At 66.6% G+C, this 19,963-nt stretch overlaps 2 protein-coding genes across 5 annotated transcripts; both read left to right on the top strand.

Annotated features, from left to right (window-relative positions):
• Positions 1-565: 565 nt before the first annotated feature.
• MAP1S (microtubule associated protein 1S) lies at positions 566-8,179 on the top strand. Its single transcript, XM_030509531.1, has 7 exons — positions 566-749; positions 2,120-2,221; positions 2,628-2,710; positions 2,858-2,998; positions 3,184-6,358; positions 6,439-6,656; positions 6,743-8,179. Exons 1-7 carry the CDS (start codon positions 611-613, stop codon positions 6,896-6,898), a joined length of 4,014 nt encoding a protein of 1,337 aa, XP_030365391.1. The 5' UTR covers positions 566-610; the 3' UTR covers positions 6,899-8,179.
• A 1,242-nt stretch (positions 8,180-9,421) lies between these two features.
• LOC115618251 (F-BAR domain only protein 1-like) lies at positions 9,422-18,341 on the top strand. Of its 4 annotated transcripts, none has more exons than XM_030509618.1 (29): positions 9,422-9,495; positions 10,315-10,453; positions 10,907-10,995; positions 11,574-11,665; positions 11,745-11,819; positions 11,905-12,046; positions 12,121-12,273; positions 12,366-12,470; positions 12,785-12,883; positions 12,981-13,077; positions 13,185-13,229; positions 13,322-13,394; positions 13,477-13,498; positions 13,578-13,632; positions 13,718-13,896; positions 13,978-14,002; positions 14,086-14,148; positions 14,248-14,290; positions 14,413-14,504; positions 14,588-15,154; positions 15,448-15,566; positions 15,676-15,781; positions 15,850-15,961; positions 16,040-16,195; positions 16,640-16,772; positions 16,880-17,079; positions 17,311-17,375; positions 17,458-17,622; positions 18,097-18,341. In XM_030509618.1, exons 3-29 carry the CDS (start codon positions 10,969-10,971, stop codon positions 18,117-18,119), a joined length of 3,033 nt encoding a protein of 1,010 aa, XP_030365478.1. In that variant the 5' UTR covers positions 9,422-9,495; positions 10,315-10,453; positions 10,907-10,968; the 3' UTR covers positions 18,120-18,341. The 4 variants fall into 4 exon arrangements, with proteins under 4 accessions (XP_030365478.1, XP_030365479.1, XP_030365477.1 ...); XM_030509619.1 differs by having other exon boundaries at positions 9,464-9,495; positions 10,397-10,453; XM_030509617.1 differs by lacking the exons at positions 9,422-9,495; positions 10,315-10,453; positions 10,907-10,995 and having other exon boundaries at positions 11,004-11,665; positions 16,106-16,195.
• The last annotated feature ends 1,622 nt before the right edge of the window (positions 18,342-19,963 follow it).

Here is a 19,963-nt window from a genome sequence, read left to right as displayed (position 1 = left end):
TGGATAGAAAAGCCCTTTGGGAAGAGAGGTCGAGCATCACCCAGGCCCTGCGCTGCATCGCACTGCACAGCCCACGGCCGCTCGGTCCCACAGCGCACTGCGCTCACTGCACAGCCCAGCGTTGCACTGCGCAGCCTCGCCCCTGCGCTGCACCACGCAACCCCATCCCAGCACTGCACCGCATCCCCTCCCAGCACTGCATCGCGTCCCCCCCAGCACTGCAGCGCACTGCACAGCCCCATCCCCGCGCTGCTTCCCATCGCTGCATCGCCTGCCCCCAGCTCCGCGCTGGCCTGCGCACCCCTTGCACGGCACCGCAGCGCACCTATTGCATTGCATTGCATTGCATTGCATTGCATTGCATTGCATGGCACCGCACCGCACCGCACCGCACCGCACCGCACCGCACCGCACCGGCGGCCGGACCCCACCCTCGACGACCCCACCCCGCCATTGCCCCTTTAAGGCCGCCCCATCCCGTCGCTTCCCCCCTAGTCCGTTTCCCCCACCGCCACAGCCGATTGGCTGGCGGTGACATCAGTGGGCGGGGCTTGTCGGCGGTGACGCAGCGGGGGGTGTGGCCCGGCGCGGCGGGCGGGGGGCGCCGAAGATGGCGGCGGCTCCGGCGGCTGCGGCCGCTGCTGCCGGCCCCGCGGCGGGCCCGCGCCGTTACTCGCTGTTGGCCATCGTGGGGGGCGGCTGCCACCGGCCCGGGCTGCTGGCGGCCGCGCTGCAGCAGCTGGAGCGAGGTGAGCCCGCGGAGACCGCGGCCACGCGGGCCGGGATGCTCCGCGACCCCCGCCCCGGGCCGCCCGCCCGCAGGGACCCGCGGTTTGAACCACACCCCCCCCCCCCCGCTCCCCTCCGCTCATCCCGCCCCGGCGCTGCCCCGCTCCGGCCCCTCCTCCCCCGGGGGCTACAGGGTTTGGAGCCCCCCTCGAGCTCTGCGCCCTCCCCAGTATCTGCCCCCATGAACTCCCAGCGTCTGCCCCCCCCAAGCCCCCGGGATCTGCCCCCCCCAAGCCCCCAGCATTAGCCCCTCCCAGACCCCCAGCATCTGCCGCCTGAACCCCCAGCATCTGCCCCCAGACCCCCAGCATCTGCCCTCAGCCCCCCAGCATCTGCCCCTGAACCCCCAGCATCTGCCCCCAGACCCCAGCATCTGCCCCCAGACCCCCAGCATCTGCCCCCCAAGACCCCCAGCATCTGCTCCCCCAGACTTAAGCATCTTCCCCCAGACCCCCCAGGATCTGTCCCCCCCAAGCCCCCAGGATCTGACCCCCCAAATCCTCAGCATCTGCCCTCCCAGACCCCGCAGGATGTGCCCCCTCTCCTTCCCCAGACCCTCAGGCTCTGCCCCCCAAGTGCTGCCCCCACCCCCTGTCCCTGTGACCTGCCCCCCCCCCCCCCTTTAGGGCTCTGTTACCCCCAGGACCTTGCGCTGTGCAGCTGGGGGGTTCTGGGCTCACCGGGGGGGGTCTGCATTCAGCGCCCCCCTTTCCCATCTCCCACTCCCTGGGCTGTGCCTAGAGCTTGGGGGGGTGGAGGGGATGTCTCAGGCCATGGCATTGGAGCACCCCATGGAGCAGGTCCCCTAAGTCCTAGTGGGGAGGGGACACCCTGAAACGGCCCCAGCACCTTGTGCAACCCCTGAGGGTTTGTTCCTTGCGCCATCGGTGGCTGGGAGCCGTTGGGGACACCCCCAAACCCCCACTATGGGGTCCCGAAGAGCTGGTGGGTGCTTTGGGGGTTCCTGACCCCGCTCTGGGACACCCACATTGGGCACAGACTTCTCTGGCACCGTTAATTCCTTTAAATACCACTTGGAAGCGTGGCCCCGGGGCTGGGATTTGGGTTGGCAAAGCTGGAGCCGCCCTGAGTCACTGCACAGGGTGCTCAGCACCGGGTGCATCACCCTCATGCCAGGGGCTGGTTGGGGTTGGGGTCACCCCAAAAGCCACCAGGGTGGCTTAGGGACGTGGGGAGGGGGGACACTGCGAGGGGACAGTCCCCACCGTGCTGCTGCTTGCACAAAGCGGTGCCACGTGGGTGCTGCAGTGTGGGTGCTGCTGGGTGCTAAGGAAGCTGAGCCCCATCCTGTCCCCCCCCCCCCCCAAAGGGATCCGCTCCTGGGACATCGACCTCTCCTCCTGCAACCTGGACGAGCAGCTGAAGCTCTTCGTGTCCCGGCACTCGGCTACGTTCTCCAGCATCGTGAAAGGTAAAAGGGGGGGCACAGACACCCCAACACCCCTCCCCCAGGGTGAGGGTTAACTCATGGGGTGTGGGAAACCCCCCCTGGCTTCTGTAGAAACAGGCTTTGCTTTGTGCCACCCCCCAATGGCCAAATCCCGTGATCCCCTCATGTGAGAAACCGCTTCCTTCCCCCTGTCCAGGGCAGGATGTGATTCCCATGGGAAGAAGGAGTAGGAGAAGGTGGAGACAGGGATATCGGTGCTGCTCTAATGCCTTTTCCCCACCATGTCGCCTTTGTCACACCCCCAGCAGTGTGGGGGGGGCCGTGGGAGGTGTTGGGTCTCCAGTGGGTGCCAGCGTGTCCCCCTCCATCCCATTCCCACGGGATGAGGGTTGCGGGGAGGGTGGGTGTGAGCTCTGGCTCCCTGCAGGTCAGCGGACCCTCCACCACCGCGGGGATGTGCTGGAGACCCTGGTGCTGCTCAACCCCTCCGACAAGTCCCTGTGTGATGAGGTGAGACTGGGGGGGCCGGGACATGTGGCTGTGGCCCCTTCAGAGCTGCTGGCACGGGGGTGCCATGGGATGGAGCCTGGTGGCATCCCCATGTCCCTCCATCCCCATGGCCCCTCCATCCTCACGTCCCCCCCGTCCTCTCCTCAGCTGCGGAACCTCATCACGGACGTGTCCCAGCACAAGCTGCTGGTGTTCGCGGGGCCCTGCGTGGAGGACACGGGGGAGCTGATGCTGCAGACGGGCTGCTTCTCCCTGCGGGATTTCATCCAGATCTTCACAGACAAGGAGGTGCGGTGCTGGGCACCCCCAGGAGGGACCTGCCTGTTCCCCTCCCTGCTCCCAGCCCTGGCCACATCCTGCCCTTTGGGGTGGGTGTGAATTGGGTCTGTGGGTGCCCTGTGCTTGCCAAGGGAGGGGGGCTGAGGCAGGGCACCCCTGGGTGCCACGTCCCTCCTGATGCTGTCTCCTCACAGGTCGGGGAGATCCTGAGCTCCGCAGACCCCTCGGCCAAGGCCAGGTTGACCATCAGCTGCCCCGACTTTGGGGAGTGGAAGGACTCGGGCTTGGACCATCACAACCTCCAGGACTTCATCGAGCTGCGTTACAACCCGGGCTGCATCCTGCCGGAGATGGAGGGGCTGGAGGAGTTCATGGAATACCTCTCGGAGTCGCTGGAGCCCCAGTCCCCCTTTGACCTCCTGGAGCCCCCCACCATGGTGGGTTTCCTCAAGCTCTCCAAGCCCTGCTGCTATATCTTCCCGGGCGGGAGAGGGGACTCTGCTTTCTTTGCTGTCAACGGCTTCAACGTTCTGGTCAATGGAGGCTCCAACCCCAAGTCATCCTTTTGGAAGCTGGTGCGGCACCTGGATCGCATCGATTCCATCCTGGTGACACACGCGGGCACCGACAGCCTGCCCGGTGTCAACAGCCTCCTGCAGAGGAAACTGGCCGAGCTGGAGGAGGATCCATCCCAGGGCTCGCAGGGCAACGGGGACTGGGCAAAGAACCTCATCTCCCCGGAGCTGGGCGTCGTGTTCCTCAACGCCTCCGAGAAGCTGAAGGACATCGAGGGCAACTCCCGGGTGCTGAAGAGCTGCGACGAGGCTGCTCTGACCCTGCACTACCTGGAGAAGTTGGGCATCCGCCCGAACCTGCTGGCGCGGGACAGCGGGCCCCGCGCGGAGCCCACCGTGCTCTTCCAGAAGATGGGAGTGGGCCGGTTGGACATGTACGTCCTGAACCCCGTCAAGGGCACCAAGGAGCTGGAGTTTCTCCTGCAGCAATGGTCGGGTAACAGCTACCCCAAGGAGCAGGACCTGCCCCTGCAGTGCTTGACCTCGGTGTGCGCCCTGCTCGTCTGGCACCCAGTCAGCCCCTCCGAGAAGATCATCCGTGTCCTGTTCCCCGGCTGCACCCCCCAGGGCCGCATCCTGGAGGGGCTGGAGAAGGTGAAGCACTTGGAGTTCCTCAAGCACCCTGTGGTCACCAAGAATGATCTGAAGGGGCCGGCAGCATCCCAACCTGAGAAGCTGCTCAAGCAGAGGAGGGCAGAGAGCAAGGAGAGCCTCAAGTCTGCTTCCAAGCTCAGCTTGGTGGATGCTGGGGTGCCGGTGCCGAAGGAGAAGGCTCCAAAGGTGGAGAAGAAGGAGGTGAAGGCAGCGACCAAGGAGAAGCCAAAATCCTTGGGGGAGATGGCCAGAGCAGGGTCAGAAGAGGAGAAAGCCAAGGATGCTCGAGCCAAGCTGGACTCTTCGGTGGAGAAGCTGAAGGCGGATGCAAAGCTGAAGCTGAGCAAGGAGAAAGCGGTGCCCAAGAAGGAGCCTGTCCCCCGGAAAGAGGAGAAGAAGCCACCGAAGAAGGATGAGGGGACTGAGGTGAAGGCGGAGGCCAAGAAGGAGGTGAAGGTGGTGAAGAAGGAGGTGAAGGCTGAGACGCTGCGGAAGGACGCAAAGGAGACCAAGGCAGAGGCCAAGGCTCCTGCCAAGACCCCAGCCCGGAAAACACCAGTCCCGGAGCCCCGCAAACCCTTGGCCAAGGCCGGGAGCATCAAGAAGCCCCCCCTCAAGAAGGAGCCTGAGAAGCCCAAGGCCAAAGCCCCGCAAAGGGACACAGGGAGCAGGAAGGAGCCGGGGACATCGGATGGCTCCAAATCCTCCTCCCCTGAGGACATGGTGCCCGAGGCCTCACCAGGGGCCGGCGGGAGGAGGAGGAAGGAGGAACCCACCGGGAGCGAGCTGGAGCCTCTGCCACTGGAGAACGGAGCAGGCAGGGGGCCGGGGGGGGACTCGTCCTGCTTGGAAAACGGGCTGGAGGACCCCGACAGCCCCCAGCGCTTCCGCTATGCGGAGAACAGCCCGTTGCGAGCCGTCTGCCCCCCATCACCCCTGGCCAAGACCCCCAAGAGCGACCGCAGCATCAACTTCGACCTCACACCTACCGGGATGCTCAACCACGGCCCCGAGGGCGGCGAGGACGCCTGCGGCAGCTCCGAGGAGAAGACCCTGGAGATGATGTCCCCTGCCAGCTCGGGGCCGGCCAGCGCCGGGCACACTCCCTTCCACCAGTCACCGGTGGATGATGGCGCGGAGGAGCCGGGCACCGGCACCAACCGGCAGCCGAACCCATGGCCCCCGAGCGGGGGCAAAGCGCCGCAGGACGGCTCCGGCTCCGCGGGCTGCCTCTCGCTCAGCCCCTTCAAGGATGACGTCCCCGACGTGTCCCCCACCATCACCACACCATCGCTGCCGGCCGAGGTGGGTTCCCCGCACTCCACCGAGGTGGATGAGTCGCTCTCAGTCTCCTTTGAGCAAGTGCTGCCCCCCGTCAGCGAGTCCCCCCCGGAGGAGGGCAGGCGGTCCCGGGGGGGCACCGGGGGCACACCGGAGCCGGACGCCACCACCAAGGGTGGGTTGTCGCTGCCGCTGCGGCCGTGCCACCACCCGCCGTGGGCTGATGGGGACGGGGGGCCGCGGCCCGGGCGCCGCTCCGACTCGCCCCACGACGTGGACCTGTGCTTGGTGTCACCCTGCGAGTTCGAGCATCCCAAGTCGGAGCGGTCGCCCTCGGCCGCCGCCAGCCCCCGGGAGCTGTCGGACAGTGACCCATCGCAGGAGCTGCTGCAGCACCGGGGCCGGGGCGAGACCCCCCCGACCTCCGTCAGCGAGTCGCTGCCCACCCTCTCGGACTCCGACCTCCCTCCGGCCGCAGAGGACTGTCCCTCCATCCTGGCCGATGGGCTGGAGTCGGACGAGGACTCGGAGCAGCCCCATCGCGGCACAGTCAGGCCCCGTGACCCACTGCCGGCCCCCATGAAGGATCCCTGCCCCATCCCTGCCCAGCCCGGCATCTGCATGGTGGACCCCGAGGCGCTGCCGGCCGAGCAGAGCCGCACCGGGAAGAAGGACCCCTCCGGTAAGGTGAAGAGGACCCCGTCCCGTGTGGGCTCAGCACCCACCGCCCCGAAGGCCGACCCCCCCCGGCACCCCAGCTCAGCCCCCAAGGCCAGGACCCCCGTCAGCGCTGCCCGTGACAGCGGGGACAAGGCCAGGCTGCTCCTTGGGGACAAGAAGGGCCTTTCCAGCGGGGACACCCGCACCACGGGGTCCACTCGCAGCGCTGGAGCCCGGGCTGGGCAGGCTTCACCCGCAGGTATGGGGCTGGGAGGGGGACATGGGTGCTCCAGCTCCGGTATCCCTATGTCCATGGGTCTCACAGCGCTGTACCTGCAGGCACACAGGCTGCAGCCCCCCCGGGCCCCCCGGTCTACGTGGACCTGGCGTATCTGCCCGGCTCCTGGAGCGCCCGCACCGTGGATGAGGAGTTCTTCCGGCGTGTCCGGTCCCTCTGCTACGTGGTCAGTGGCGATGACCACCTGAAGGAGGGTGTCCTGCGGTCCCTGCTCGATGCCCTGCTTGCCGGCAAGCACCAGTGGGGCACCGACATCCAGGTGAGCACCCCCCGTCCTCCCCGGGATACCCGGAGCGGTGGGATCTGCCCCTTCCCGGTGCAGTGACGGTGCCGGTGTCTTTGCAGGTGACCTTGATCCCAACCTTTGACTCACTGGTGATGCACGAGTGGTACCAGGAGACCCACGACCGGCAGCAGGAGTTGGGCATCACGGTGCTGGGCAGCAATAGCACCGTGGCCATGCAGGATGAGACCTTCCCTGCCTGCAAGGTGGAGTTCTGAGGGGTTTTTGGGGGGGGCCACAGTGTGGGCTTCATCCTCATCCTCCTTCCTCTGTGAGTCCCCCCCCCTCCATCCGCACCCAGTGACTCGGGGCTGCATCAGCCCCCGGCCACTGTGGCTCGGATGGGAGGGAGATGGGGGTCTGCTGGGGGGGAGATGGGGTCGTTTCCCCCCCCTCAGGACTGTGAGGGGCTCCCCCCAGCCCACAGCACCCACATGCTGCACCCTCACACGCCGCGTGGATCCCGCATGCCCACGCCAGAGCCGTTCACTCCTCGCTCTGCACCCACTGCCGTCCTCTGGGGGGGGGAGTGAGGGACCAGGATGGGGGTACCCTGCCTTTGGGGGGGGGGCAGGATCCATGTGTGGCGTGTGTCCCCCACTGCATCCACCAGTGGTGCTCCAATGAACAGGGTAAATCTTGACATTTGCTGTTCCCACCCCTCCTCCCCGGACAAGCCACTACTGCCACCCCCCTGCACCCACAGCCCTGCCCTTGGGGGGGCCCAGCTCTCCTTCCTTGGGGGGGGGGTCCCATTCCTGGGGGGGCTGCGGTTGCTGCTGCCATGGGCTTTGTCCCTGGCACCTTGTGTTGTGTGTGTGTGTCCCCCACCCCGGGCACAACCAGTCTCTGTGGCTGCCAAGAGCAGTTCTCTGACCCCTCCCCCCCCCACTTCACATGCAGCAGTTTTGGCGGGGGGGAGGGGATCCTGTGCTCCCCCCGGGCTGAGACCCTCCATTCACCTCCAAACTGCTGGAAAGCTGTTGAGAAACCAAACGTCCAGGGTGGTTTTTAAGGGGGTTTTTGTGAGCGGAGAGCAAAGGGGGGGTGTCAGACCCTAGCGCCCCCCCCCCCACCCCAGCCGGAGCAAACACTAAACCCGTTTTGTAGGAGGCTCCTGGCGGCTTCTTTTTGTAATGACTTTTTAAGAAAAAAGCTAAAAAAAAAAAGAAAGAAAAGCAAAAACTGAACAAAAACCAAACGTGGTTCTTTGGGGGCGGGGGGGGGGGTATTTATCTGTAGCCCCCCCCACCCCGGGGGCTTTTACCTTGGATTGTATCGTCCTGTGTGTTCAGGGAGGGGGGGACTGAATGTTTCACCTGTAGTGCTTTATATATTTCTTTCTTAGCTGGAAGCTGGGTTGGAGGGTGGGGGGGGGAGTGGGAGGGGGTGTTAATTCCGCCCCCCCCCAGCCCCTTCCCATGGACGCCGGCACACTCCCTGTCTTGCACGCCACGTTAATGTGTTGAAATGAACATTAAAGAGAGGATAGCTCCGGCCTCGCTGCCTCCTGTGCTGCAGGGGAGGCATGGGGGGGGTCCCCTAGGCCTTTGCGGGGGTGGGGGGGTCACCATGGGGTGCTGCGGGGGGGGTTTGGTGCTGGTTGAAGGCTATGTGGGGTGCTGTGGGGTTGCATCCTGCACTGGGAGAGGGGCTGGGGAGGGGGGGGAGGCAAAGCATCGCCCTGGGGGGGGGTGGATGTGGGGCTGAAGCAGGGGGGGAGATGCGGGGCTTGAGGTGGGGGGGGATGCGGGCTGGGGGGGGTGGGAGCGGGGCTGGCGCGCCAGCGCGCTGAGGATGGATGGATGGATGCGGGGTTGCCATGACAACTGCATCCTCATCCCCATCCCGCCGCCCCCGGCCCGCAGAGGAGGGGGCTGCAGCTGCTGCCTCCGCACGGGGGGGGGGGGGTTGGAGCCTCATTGGTGCGGCGGGGGTGGGGGGAATGTCCCACGGCCCCGTGTCCCGCTAATGGGGCTGAGCCCCCACCTTGGGCCATGGATCCAAATCCCACCCTCTCCCCTAGACCCACCCACCCAAACAGCAGCCGCCCCTTCCCCGTTATCTCCCCGGTGGGGCCATGGGGAGGGGGCTCCGTGCTGCTGGGGGGTCACTGATATGGAGGCCGGTTGCGACTCCAGCACCGAGGCTGGGGGGTGCCGGGGCTGTTCCCGATGCTGCCGCTGTCACCGTCCTGCTCCGGCACCGCTGGACGAGGGACAATGTGGAGCCCACCCATCCTCGGTTACGCCGGTGCGGGGCCGGGTCCCCATCTCGGGGAGGGGGGTGTGTTTGAGCTTGATTTCCCCAGTTCCCGGTCCCCACCGCCGGGAGCAGCCCCCAGCCGCGCAGCTGCGCCCGGTGTCAGCCGGAGCCGGGGCATGAGCTCAGCAGGGTGCGAGGCACTGGGTGGCACCGGCGGGACCGCGGCGGGTGCGGGGTGGGAGCGGCTGCACCGGGCGCCCCGTGGGGTGGTGATAGCGCTGGGACCCGGTGCCGGTGTCTCGGGGCCCGCCCCGCGTCACCCGGCCCCCCACCCCAACCCCGCGCTGTTGGGCGGCGGCCGCTTTAAAAATGCAAATCACCCCCCTCCCCGCGCGCGGCGCGGCGGCGGCTCAGCCAATGAGAAGCGGCGGCTGTTGGCTGCGGTAACCGCTGCCGGGAGCGGGGACCAATCGCGAGGCGGCGCGGCGGGAGGGGGGCGTGGCCTAAACCACCCCCGCCCCCGGCGCGGTCCCGTCCCGGAGCGCGCGTCCCGGAGCGGGCGCGGGGCGGCGGCGGCGCGGGAGCGGGGCTGGGGCGTGGAGCCCCGCAGGTGAGTGCGGCCCCGCCGGGTCCCGCAGCCGCCCAGGGAGCACCCAGCACCCTCCCGGGCCCCGCGCACCGGAGCGGGCTGCAGCACCCTCCGCTCCCGCAGCATCCCCCCCTCCCCAGCGCAGCCCCTCTCCGGCCGGACACCCCCCCTCCCCGCGCTGTGTGCGGGGCTCCCCGCTGCAGCGTACCCCGGTGCCCCCCTCCTAATAACCCCCCTACCCTTCTCCGTGCACGGTGCAGCTCCCCCAGCCCTCCCCGGAACGCCGCTGCTGGTGCTGTGGGCAGCCCCCCCCCGGTGCGGGGCTCGGTGTTTTCCCTCCTTATTCTGGAAGGAGCATCTGCCCCCCCCAAGCGCGCCCCGACCCCCCGCCAGTGGAGCCGCTGCACGGGGGGTGTTGGGGTGCACAGTCCCTTCCCCTCCGTACCAGTCCCCTGCCCCGTAGGTGCAGCCGGGGTGGGTCCAGCCCCCCCGGAGCCCCCCGCACCCCTCGGGGGGCCGCATGAATGCCCGCACCCCCGTCGGTGAAGGTCACCGCTGCGGTGGCCAAGGGCTGCTCGGTTGTGGGGGTGTCCGGGTGGGCCGTGCCGCAGCACGGAGATGCTGCGTGTCCCGTGTGTGTGTCCCTGGCCCCCCCCCCGGTGCCCCCCGTCCCGCTCGGGGCCGCTGCTTCCTCCGGGGACTTTGGCCGGCGGGGACGGAGCGGGGGGTTCGCGGCGGCTGCGGCCGCTTGGGACCGGCGGCGGGTTGGGGTCCGGTACCGGCCCCCCCCCCCCCCATCCGGGGGGGGGCCGCGCTGAGCCCGTCCCACTCATGACACAGGTGGCTGAGCCCGTGTGGAGGCGCTGGGGGGGGTCGGGGGCTGCGCTGTGGCCTCACCTCTCCCTTTCTCCCCCCCACCAAGACCCCCAGCGCAACAAGGATGATCGGGGGGAGCCCCGGAGCCCCCCAGCAGCCCACGGTGAGTGGGGTCCGTCCCCCCCCATCACGCCAACCCCCAGCCATGCACCAGCGTTTGGGTTTCCTGTTTATCTCTGATGGGGAGCAGGGCCGGGGAGTGGGGGGGGAGTCACAACCTGGGGGTCTACCTGCTCAGTGCTGGGGGGGGCTGCTCCAGTGGGGGGACCGCCAGCACGGCTGAGTGCATTTGGGGTGCAGCCGGGGGGGCCCCATTTGTGGGGGGAAGGGGCTCCCTGGGGGTGGTGGTGGTTTGGGGGGGGCCATTGGGAGCAGTAGCCACCACGCAGCAGCAGCAGCAGCTCATCTATTATTTAGCTGCGTATCTGGTGTCAGGCCCAAGCACTGCCCTGGTGGCCCCCCCCGGGTGCTGCACACCTTGAGGAGAGGGATACAGCCGGTGGGGGGGTGCCCACTGGGCCCCCCCACAACCCGGTAAGAGCCAGTGTTTCCACAGGGCACCGGGAGCTGAGCTTGGGGGTCCCCACGCTGGCGTCCCCCCCCCCTTCCTCCTCCAAGATGTCCTACTTCACCGAGCACTTCTGGGTAAGCCTGGACCCCCCTATGGGTGCCCCTGACCCATTGGTGCCCTCCCCACCATGGGTGCCCCCACCTATGGGTGCCCGCCCTCTGCCCAGGGCTCGCTGCCCCCAGCCATTGGGGGGGGGAGGTCATGGCCACCGTTTGGCCCAATGCCTTCATTAACACTGTGTATTAATTGCTATGGGGAGGGGAGGGGGCAATGGGTTCCCCTGGCCACGGTGCTGTCCCTGACCCCACCCCTCCCCATGGGGATCCCCGTCCCAGCACCAGGCGGGGGGGAAGTTGGCAGCGCGGGAGCGTGGCCGGTGCTTCCTGGTTCGTCTCTGCCGGCGTCTGGCATCTTCCTGCATCGTCCACTTCCCTCTGCCTCAGTTTCCCCATGTGGGGCCACCAGCACCCTGCACCCACAGCCTGGAGGGGGGGGGGAGACAGTGGGCAGCACCCACAATAGCACCCAGGGGGGGTCCAGGTCACCCTGTTTGGGGTGTTTCCACCCCAAACGGTGCTTCCTGTTGTGCACCGTGGCTCCTGTTGGTGGCACCGTCCCTGGGGGCACTGGGTGGGATTTGGTCCCCTGCCAGGGCGAGAAGAACCACGGCTTCGATGTGCTTTACCACAACATGAAGCACGGGCAGATCTCCACCAAGGAGCTGGCTGACTTCGTCCGTGAGAGGTACCCGGGGTGGGATGGGGGGTCCCGGGGGGGTCCCCGGCATCGCCGGGCTCCATCCCCAGCACCTCCTGTCCCCAAGGGCTGCCATCGAGGAGAACTACGCCAAGGCCATGGTGAAGCTGTCTAAGATGGCCACCAATGGGACCCAACTGGGGTGAGCAGGGGTCCGGAGAACTCCACGATGGTTGAGAAGGGGGGATCCTGCTCATCCCTGCCCGTGTGTCCCCCTCCAATCCCAGGACCTTCGCGCCACTCTGGGAGGTTTTCCGCATCTCCTCGGACAAACTGGCCCTTTGCCACTTGGAGCTGATGAAGAAGCTCCACGACCTCATCAAGGAGATCTCACGCTATGGCGAGGAGCAAGGCCGGGTGCACAAGAAGGTATCGCATCCTCCCCATCGCACCCCAAGACCCCCCTGCCCACCCCATTCTGCCCTATGTGTTCCCTCCCTTAGTCCAAGGAGGAGGTGTCGGGGACGCTGGAGGCCGTCCAGATGTTGCATGGGGTGGCCCAGTTGCTGCCCAAGTCCAAGGAAAGCTACCACAGCAAGTGCCAGGAGTACGAGCGGCTCCGCAAGGAGGGCACCAGCCAGAAGGAGATCGACAAGGTGGACCCTGCTGCGTGTCCCCATCCCCACCATGGTGATCCCGGTCCTTGTCCCACCATGGAGGGGCTCATTCCCACCTCCTGGTCCCACAGGCAGAGCTCAAGTCCAAGAAGGCTGGAGAGGCGCTGCGCAGGGCGGTGGACAAGTACAACGCTGCCCGCGCCGACTTCGAGCAGAGGATGCTGGACTCGGCCATGGTGGGTGGCACTGGGGCTGCGGTGGCCTTGGGGACCCCACTGAACCCCTCTCTGCATGAGTACAGGCCACCCCGTCTGAGCCCCATGCCCTGGTGATGCCAACCTTGCTGAACCCCTCTTCCCTGCTCTCTGGGGACATCATCTTTGCTGAGCCCCATTCCTTGGGGTGTGCCGCCCCTTGCTGACCACCCCTTCCCGGGAATTCTGTTCCTTGGGGATGTGTCCCCATGGCTAAACCCCCATTTCCTGGGCATGGAACCCCTGGGGACGTGCCACTCTCCCTGGCTGAAACCCTTCCTCTTCCCTGCACCCAGCGCTTCCAAGAGGTGGAAGAAGCCCACCTACGCCACATGAAGGGTCTTATCGGCTCCTACTCGCACTCCGTGGAGGACACCCATGTCCAGATCGGGCAGGTGAGTCCCCGGAGGGGTGAACAACAAGGGGGACACCCCCGAGCTGTGTCCCCCCCCCAGCCCTTTACTGTGTCCCCCCCACCCCGCTGCTTCGCAGGTACATGAGGAGTTCAAGCAGAACGTGGAGAACATCGGCACCGAGATGCTGCTGCGGAGGTTCGCCGAGAGCAAGGGCACAGGGCGAGAGCGGCCAGGTGAGGTGGGGGGCTCCCCCCTTTCACGTGAGGGTGATGCTCCCCCTCCTTGCACGAGGGTCCTCGTGCGAGGATGGAGCCGCGGCTCATCCCGCTCTCGGCGGCAGGAGTGTTGGACTTTGAGGAATACCGGTTGGCCCCAGCGCAGGAAGGCAAGTACGTCTGCACCCACAGCCCCACGGCGGGGATTGCGGGGTGTGGGGGGGCCGCTCACCACCCTGTGCCCCCCCCCACCCCTCTCCAGGACCCAAGAGGAGCCGTAGTAAAGCTTTCCGTATCCCTGGGTTGAGCCGTAAGGAGAGGGACCGTGATGCTGGGTAAGATCCCCCTCTCTGTGTCCCTGCATCCCTGCATCCCTTCCCAGCTCAGGGATCTAACACTGTCCCTGTTGTTCCCCAGGGAATCCCTGGATGCTGAGGTGGTGAGTATCCCAGTGCCAACGCTGGGGTTGGTTTTCCCCACACTGGGAAGCAAACACCCCCGTGAGCATCTCCCCGCAGGGCTGCCCGGAGGTGGATGAGGATGGGTTCACCGTGCGCCCCGACATCACCCGCAGTATCCTTGTGCTGGAGCATGGCTGGGGGGGGGTGTTCAGTTTTGGGGTGTCCAAGCATGGGGTGTTGCCTTGACGGGCGCCCAGCCGAGGTAGAGAACCACGTCTGCTCCTCCAGCGACTCCGACTATGACGAGGACGAGCCCCGCAAGTTCTATGTCCACATCAAACCGGTGCAGCCCCGGGAAGCACCCGGCAGCGCTGAGGCCACCATGGAGCAGCTCAAGGCCACTGTGGGGAACCTCATCCTTCCCCCCAGCATTGGGGTGAGCTTTGGGGGGGTGGCAGGAAGGGTCCCCAAGGACCCTGCCAGGGCCAACTGACCCCCTGTCCCCATTCTCTTGCAGGGCACCGTCAAGCGACAGTCGTCCCGTAAGTGCCACCCTGGGAGCTCGGCGCAGCTTTGTGGGGTCCCTCTGGCTCCATGTCCCCCAATGCTGCCTGTCCATCCACAGGGCATGTGGCATCTCTGACGCCAGCCCCGAGTGATGTGGACCCCGAGGGGACACTGGCAGCAGGTCAGGCTGTGCTGGGGGGGTCCTGGGGATATGGGGGGGGTCCTGGTGGTGTGGGGTGCGGTGGTTCTGCAGCACCCACCGTGTCCCCTCTCCCCATAGGTGACAGTGCAGGGAGGGTGTGCCCAGCAGCGCAGATGAGCAGGTACGGGGCAGGGGAGAGCAGGATGCTGTGGGGTGATGCATCCCATGTGCCACCCCCAATCCTCTCTCTTGGGGGGGTCCCGAGTGGGCGCTGAGCCCCCCCCTGCTCTGTGCCCTGCGCAGTGGCCCTGGGAAGGCCCCCCCGGCCGCGGCGCCCCCCGGTGCTCTCTTCGGGCCCCCACTGGAGTCGGCTTTTGAAGCGGAGGAATTCCCGGGTGAGGACTGGGGGGGCGCGATGGGGCAGACCCCGGCGTTCGGGTGCTTTGGCGCTGACACGGGGGGGGGTGTCTCCCCGCAGCCCCCCGCGCCTACGTCCTCACCTCCTCGTCCTCTCCCTTCTCCTCCTCGTCCCCGGAGAACGTGGAGGACTCGGGGCTGGACTCCCCATCGCACCCCGCGCCCGGACCCTCCCCGGACTCCAGGCCCTGGACGCCGCAGCCGGGGACACCGCAGAGCCCCCTCCCCAAACAGCGCAGCCCCCCGGACCCCCCCCCGCCGGCGCTGCCGCGGCCCCGCAGCCCCGCCGGCCGCCTCCCGGAGCCCCCCGGCTTCGCCGTCTTCACCGGCCCCGGCGCCGAGGGGCTGTGGGGGGACGCGGCGCGGGGACCCCGGGGCCGCAGCAGCCGCGCAGCGCCCCGAGAAGCCCCCTCGCCCGATCCCTTCGGGGAGCCGCTGCCGTGGGTCAGGCCCCGCAGCCCCGGCGGGGACCAGCCCCGTCCTTCCTCCAACTCGGCGTCCTCCTCCTCCTCCTCCCCGGCGCCGCCCAGCGGGGGGGAGTCCTCCAGCCCCTCGCCATGGACCTGCCAAGGGTCGGGCTCGAGGCTGAGCGAGGGCAGCGCGTCCGTGGCTCCCCTCCAACAGCCGGGTGAGTGGCGGGGGTGCAGGAGCTGCCCCCGTTACCCTTGACTCTGTGTTACCCCCCATGTAGGGTCTCACCTTAAGAACAGGGCTGAGCCTGGACCAAACTCATTGCACAGCTGAGACCCCATAGAGCGCCCCCCGGGGGGTTCTGCCATGGTGTTACCCTAGCACCCAGCTCCCCATCACTGCATCTCCCAGCTCCCAAGGATGTCCAGGCATCCCCAGGAAAACAAGCACCCCGATGTGCAGCTCCCCGTCACCACCTATTTCTTTGTCCCCTGTCCCCCCGTGCCCCAGATGCTGCCCCTGCCTGGCCCAGCGCAGCCCCCCGGGACGTCCCACTTGTGGCCCCCCCACGCCGCTCCCGCACCAAGAGGCCGGCGGCCGGCCCGGCTGCGGGCAGCAACAGCGACCTGGTGCGTGGCCAGGGATGGGGTGAAGTGGGGCCGGGCTCTGGGATGCCCCCATGGTGGGGGTCAAACCCAGACACCCTCCCCCCGCCTCCGGTGCTGTCTTGCCTTGCAGTCACGCTCGCTGAGCCCCTCGCCCTCCTGGAGCTGCGGCCCCTCGCACTCAGCACCCGCCAGCCTGGGCGAACGTGGCTTCTTTGCTGTGTCCCAGCCAGCGCTTGGTGGGTTTTGGGGGGGGTTGCGGGATTTGGGGGTCCCAGCCTGGCTCTGACCCCGTCCCCGTCCCCAGGGCTGTCGCGGGGTCCCAGCCCCGTGGTGCTGGGCTCGCAGGACGCGCTGCCCGTGGCCACCGCCTTCACCGAGTATGTCCACGCGTACTTCAAGGGGCGCGATGCTGACAGGTACGGGGGTCCCGGGGGGGTCAGGGTTACCCCCCAAGCACCGCACCCCACCGGTGACCCCTGGCCTGTCCCTGGCAGCTGCCTGGTGAAGGTGACGGGGGAGCTCACCATGTCCTTCCCTGCCGGCATCATCCGTGTCTTCAGCGGGAGCATGGCCCCCCCCGTGCTCAGCTTCCGCCTGCTCAACACCGGCGCCATCGAGCAGTTCCTGCCCAATGTCGAGCTGCTCTACAGGTACATGGGGACACGGTGGCACTGTGACAGGACAGGGACACCCCGGCTGTAGCTGGTATTGGGGTACAGGGGGTGCCTGGGGGGATGCAGGGACCATGGTGGGTGCAGTGATGGGGAGCTGGTATTTGGGTACTGGTGGATCATGGACACCCTGGGAGGTGGTGTTGGGGTGCAGAGAATGCCAGGCGGGCACAGGCATCCTTGGAGGGGATGTACGCACTGATGGGGAGCTGTATATTGGGGTGCTTGGTTTCCTGGGGATGCCTGGACATCCATTGGAGCTGAGAGATGCAGTGATGGGGAGCTGGGTGCTGGGGTTTTGGGGTTCCCAGGGGGTCTGAGCATCCCTGGGAGCTGGGAGATGCAGTGATGGGGAGCTGGGTATTGGGGTGCTGTGTTCCTGGGCTGCCCAGGCACTGCTGCTCACTGACCCCGTCCCTGCAGCGACCCATCCCAGAGCGATCCCAGCACCAAGGACTTCTGGCTGAACATGGCTGCGCTCACTGGGCACCTGCAGAAGCAAGCGGAGCAGAGCCCAGCCGCCTCCTACTACAACGTGGCTCTGCTCAAGTACCAGGTGAGCCCTATGGAGGGGACAGACCCGGGACCCCCCTGTGTGTCCCCCGCTGCTCCTGGGGGCAGGAGGGTCTTGCTGACCCCCTGAACCCCCCCTGGTCCCCCCAGTTCTCGCGGCTGGGCCCCGGCTCGGCGCCGCTGCGGCTCTGCGTGCGCTGGGACTGCACCCCAGGCACCACACGGGTCAATGTTGAGTACGGCTACAATGGTGCTGCCCTGGCGCTGCCCGTGCCCCTCGCCAACGTCCACGTCCTGCTGCCCGTGGATGAGCCCATTGCCAATCTGCGGCTGCAGCCTGCGGCCAGTTGGTGAGAACAGCAAGGGGGGGACACAGGAGCAGGGGTCCCAAATCCATCCCCCAGGGGGCCCTGAGCTGAGACATGTGGGTGCTGATGGAGTGAGGCTTAAAGCAGGAGGGGATCAGGGCGCTGGGGGACATTGAGATGTGGGTGCTGATGGGTGAGGGAGGTGGGAGTGAGGGTTAAAGCAGAAGGGGATCAGGGGTCTGGGGGTTTGGGGCCATTCCTGTGTCCTGGCAGGAACCTGGAGGAGAAGAGGCTGCTCTGGAGGCTGCTGGATGTGCCTGGCGCCGCGGGGCAGGGAGGTGAGGACACAGGGGATGGGGAGCAGGGTCTGGGCTCGGCCCCCACAGCCCCCCCCAACCCCTGTGCTGTGCCCCCCCTCAGGCTGTGGCCAGCTCTCGGCCAGCTGGGAGCCCCTCTGCGGGCCCAGCAAGCCCAGCCCCGTGGCGGCGCAGTTCAGCAGCGAGGGCAGCACGCTGTCGGGCGTCGAGGTGGAGCTGGCGAGCGCCGGGTACCGCATGTCACTGGTCAAGAAGAGGTTTGCTACAGGTAGGGCTGGAGGGGGACCACGGGGGGGGTCAGGGTCCTCTCGTCATCCCCTGTCATCCCAGGGTACATGGGGTCCCTTCCTTGGAGAGGACAGGGTCCATTCCCTACTCTTTGGGGTGCATGGGGTCCCTTTCCTAGGGTGCACAATGGTCTCTTCCCTGCTCCTTATGGCCCTGGGGTGCCTGCGGTCCCTTTCCCAAGGTGGATGGGGTCCCTTCCCCACCCTATGTGGTGCATGGGGTCCCTTTCCTAGGGCACATGGGGGTCCCTTCCCTGCTCCCTATGGCCCTGGGGTACATGGGGTTCCCTCCCTACCACCCCAAGCTCCATTCCCCCCTCACTGGGCGATGCCCCCGAGCGATGCCCAGCTCAGGAGGGTGCAGGTTGAGCCCTGGCCATGGGGCAGTGATAGTCCCTGTGCTGGACACATGTCCCCAGCCCTCGCAGCTGCCTCTCACCCCCTTTCCTCCACAGGGATCTATCTGGCGGGGTCCTGAGCTGCCCCCCCCGGCTTCCCCCTTGGTTGTGTGTGAAACACTGGATGGAGGCCGGTTGGGGAGGGGGTGCTGCCATATGGGAGCGCCCCCGTCCTCTCCCTCCTCCTCTCCCTCCGGCCCCCTCCCCACTCCATGGCTGTCACGACGTCCCCTCCACCCTCCCCTGTGCTGTGACGGGAGCAGGAGTTGCTCTTTTATTAAACACTTTATTTTCTAATCGCCCCCCCTCCCTTGGCTCCCACCTGCGTCGTACCCTGGTGCCCATTCCCATGGCCTCTGGGCTGCTCCACGGGAATGGGGCACCGGGATGTGGGAAACTGAGGCAGGGAACGGGCAGTGCTTAGCTGAGCCCTGTCCTTGCACCCAGGGGTGCTGCTGCCCAACCTGCAGCGGGTGGATGGATGGACAGAGGGAGGGAGGGAGGGAGGGATGGATGGATGGATGGATGGATGGATGGATGGGTGGACAGACGGACAGATGGTACCCGGCAGGGATTGAATCCCAGCAGAACATCGCTGTGCTGCCGGGGCTGCAGCACTCCTGGCTCCAGGAGAGGTGCAGGGTGAGGATGGCCCTGAGCAAGGTACTGGGGGGTTCTGGGGGGGCTTAAGCTCTATGCAGTGCTCCCAGCACTGTTTGGTGCTGATGGGCTCTTGTTAGAGTCCCTGTGTGCTGCCCAGGGGATCCCTGTCCTGGGGCTCTATCTCTGAGGGTCAGGGCTGCTCACAGCAAACCTGGGCACCCATGACCACAAGAGGGGACCCCCCTCTTCGCCATGAGGACAGTGTGATGCTGAGCTCCAGCTCCCACGCTGGGCACTGCTGAGTGCCATCGTCCTGCCCCCAACCCCATTTCTGCCTGGTTTCACCCCAAATCTGCCCTCCTGTGGCCAGAGGAGCCCTGAGGAACTGGAGGGAGAAGAAACAAACTAAACTTAACTAGAAACCCAAATCCCACCATGATGGGGGCAGCGAGAGGCAGAAGAGGGGGAAAAGGCGGAACCACAGTAGCATTACATGGGGAGGGTGATGGGGAATGTGTCCCCTAATGCTGCACCCTCTGGTGTCCCTGCAGCCATTAAAGCCAAGTGGAGCATCCCCACGCTGCATGCCTGATGCTGGCGAGGGATGAAGGGAACAGGGGTCACCACTCACAGGCTTTGCTCCATCCATCCTGCTGAGCCACGGTCTTGAGATCACCAGAGAGGAGAGGCAGCACGCAGATGGGGTTCTAGGTGGGAAAGCAAGGAGCGAGGGCAGTGCCTGGCTCTTCGGCTGTGGCAGCAGGAGCCAGATATTCGTGGCTCAACACAACAGGCTCGGCACAGCCTCGAGCTGGCACCATAGGGGATGCAATTGGGTATGAAAGCAAATATCGAGAGCCAGGACTGAAAGCTGGTGCTGGGCCTCTTCTGCACACGGTGAGCTCCGCAACGGTGCCACCGGCATTGATCTCACTCCTCGCTTTCCCACCTAAAAGTCCAATTGTGTGCAACCTCTACGGTGCCCGCTGGAGGGTGTACCTAACCCAGCACGCTGAGCACGAACGTCTGGCTCCTACTCCCACAGCCGAAGAGCCAGGACAGAAAGCTGGTGCTGGGAGTCTTCTGCACACGCTGAGCTCCGCAACAGTGCCACTGGCATTGCACTTGCTCTTCGCTTTCCCACCTAAATCTCCGTCTGTGTGCTGCCTCTCTTCTCTTGTGCCCGCTCTCGGGCATCCTGGAGCATGGCTCACAGAGCGCAAACGTCTATCTCCTTTTCCCAGACCCAACATACTAGGATAGTCAGCTGGTGCTGGGCAGCACCTCCACATGGAGCCCTTCAGAATGGTGTTACCAACAT

The sequence above is a fragment of the Strigops habroptila genome, chromosome 20 (genome assembly GCF_004027225.2).
Source record: "Strigops habroptila isolate Jane chromosome 20, bStrHab1.2.pri, whole genome shotgun sequence".
Classification (NCBI taxonomy): Eukaryota; Metazoa; Chordata; class Aves; order Psittaciformes; family Psittacidae; genus Strigops; species Strigops habroptila.
The sequence above is the reverse complement of the archived record's forward strand: the minus strand, read 5'-3'. Positions and strand labels throughout refer to the sequence as shown.

Bases quoted from the DNA above. Each gene is read 5' to 3' on its own strand.
- MAP1S (XM_030509531.1), top strand. From the start codon at position 611: ATGGCGGCGGCTCCGGCGGCTGCGGCCGCTGCTGCCGGCCCCGCGGCG. The intron at 2,222-2,627 runs GTAAAAGGGGGG...GGCTCCCTGCAG, and splicing joins GTTCTCCAGCATCGTGAAAG to GTCAGCGGACCCTCCACCAC. The intron at 6,359-6,438 runs GTATGGGGCTGG...CTGTACCTGCAG, and splicing joins TGGGCAGGCTTCACCCGCAG to GCACACAGGCTGCAGCCCCC.
- LOC115618251 (XM_030509616.1), top strand. From the start codon at position 11,049: ATGGGTGCCCCCACCTATGGGTGCCCGCCCTCTGCCCAGGGCTCGCTG. The intron at 12,274-12,365 runs GTGGACCCTGCT...CTGGTCCCACAG, and splicing joins GCCAGAAGGAGATCGACAAG to GCAGAGCTCAAGTCCAAGAA. The intron at 17,376-17,457 runs GTGAGGACACAG...GCCCCCCCTCAG, and splicing joins TGGCGCCGCGGGGCAGGGAG to GCTGTGGCCAGCTCTCGGCC.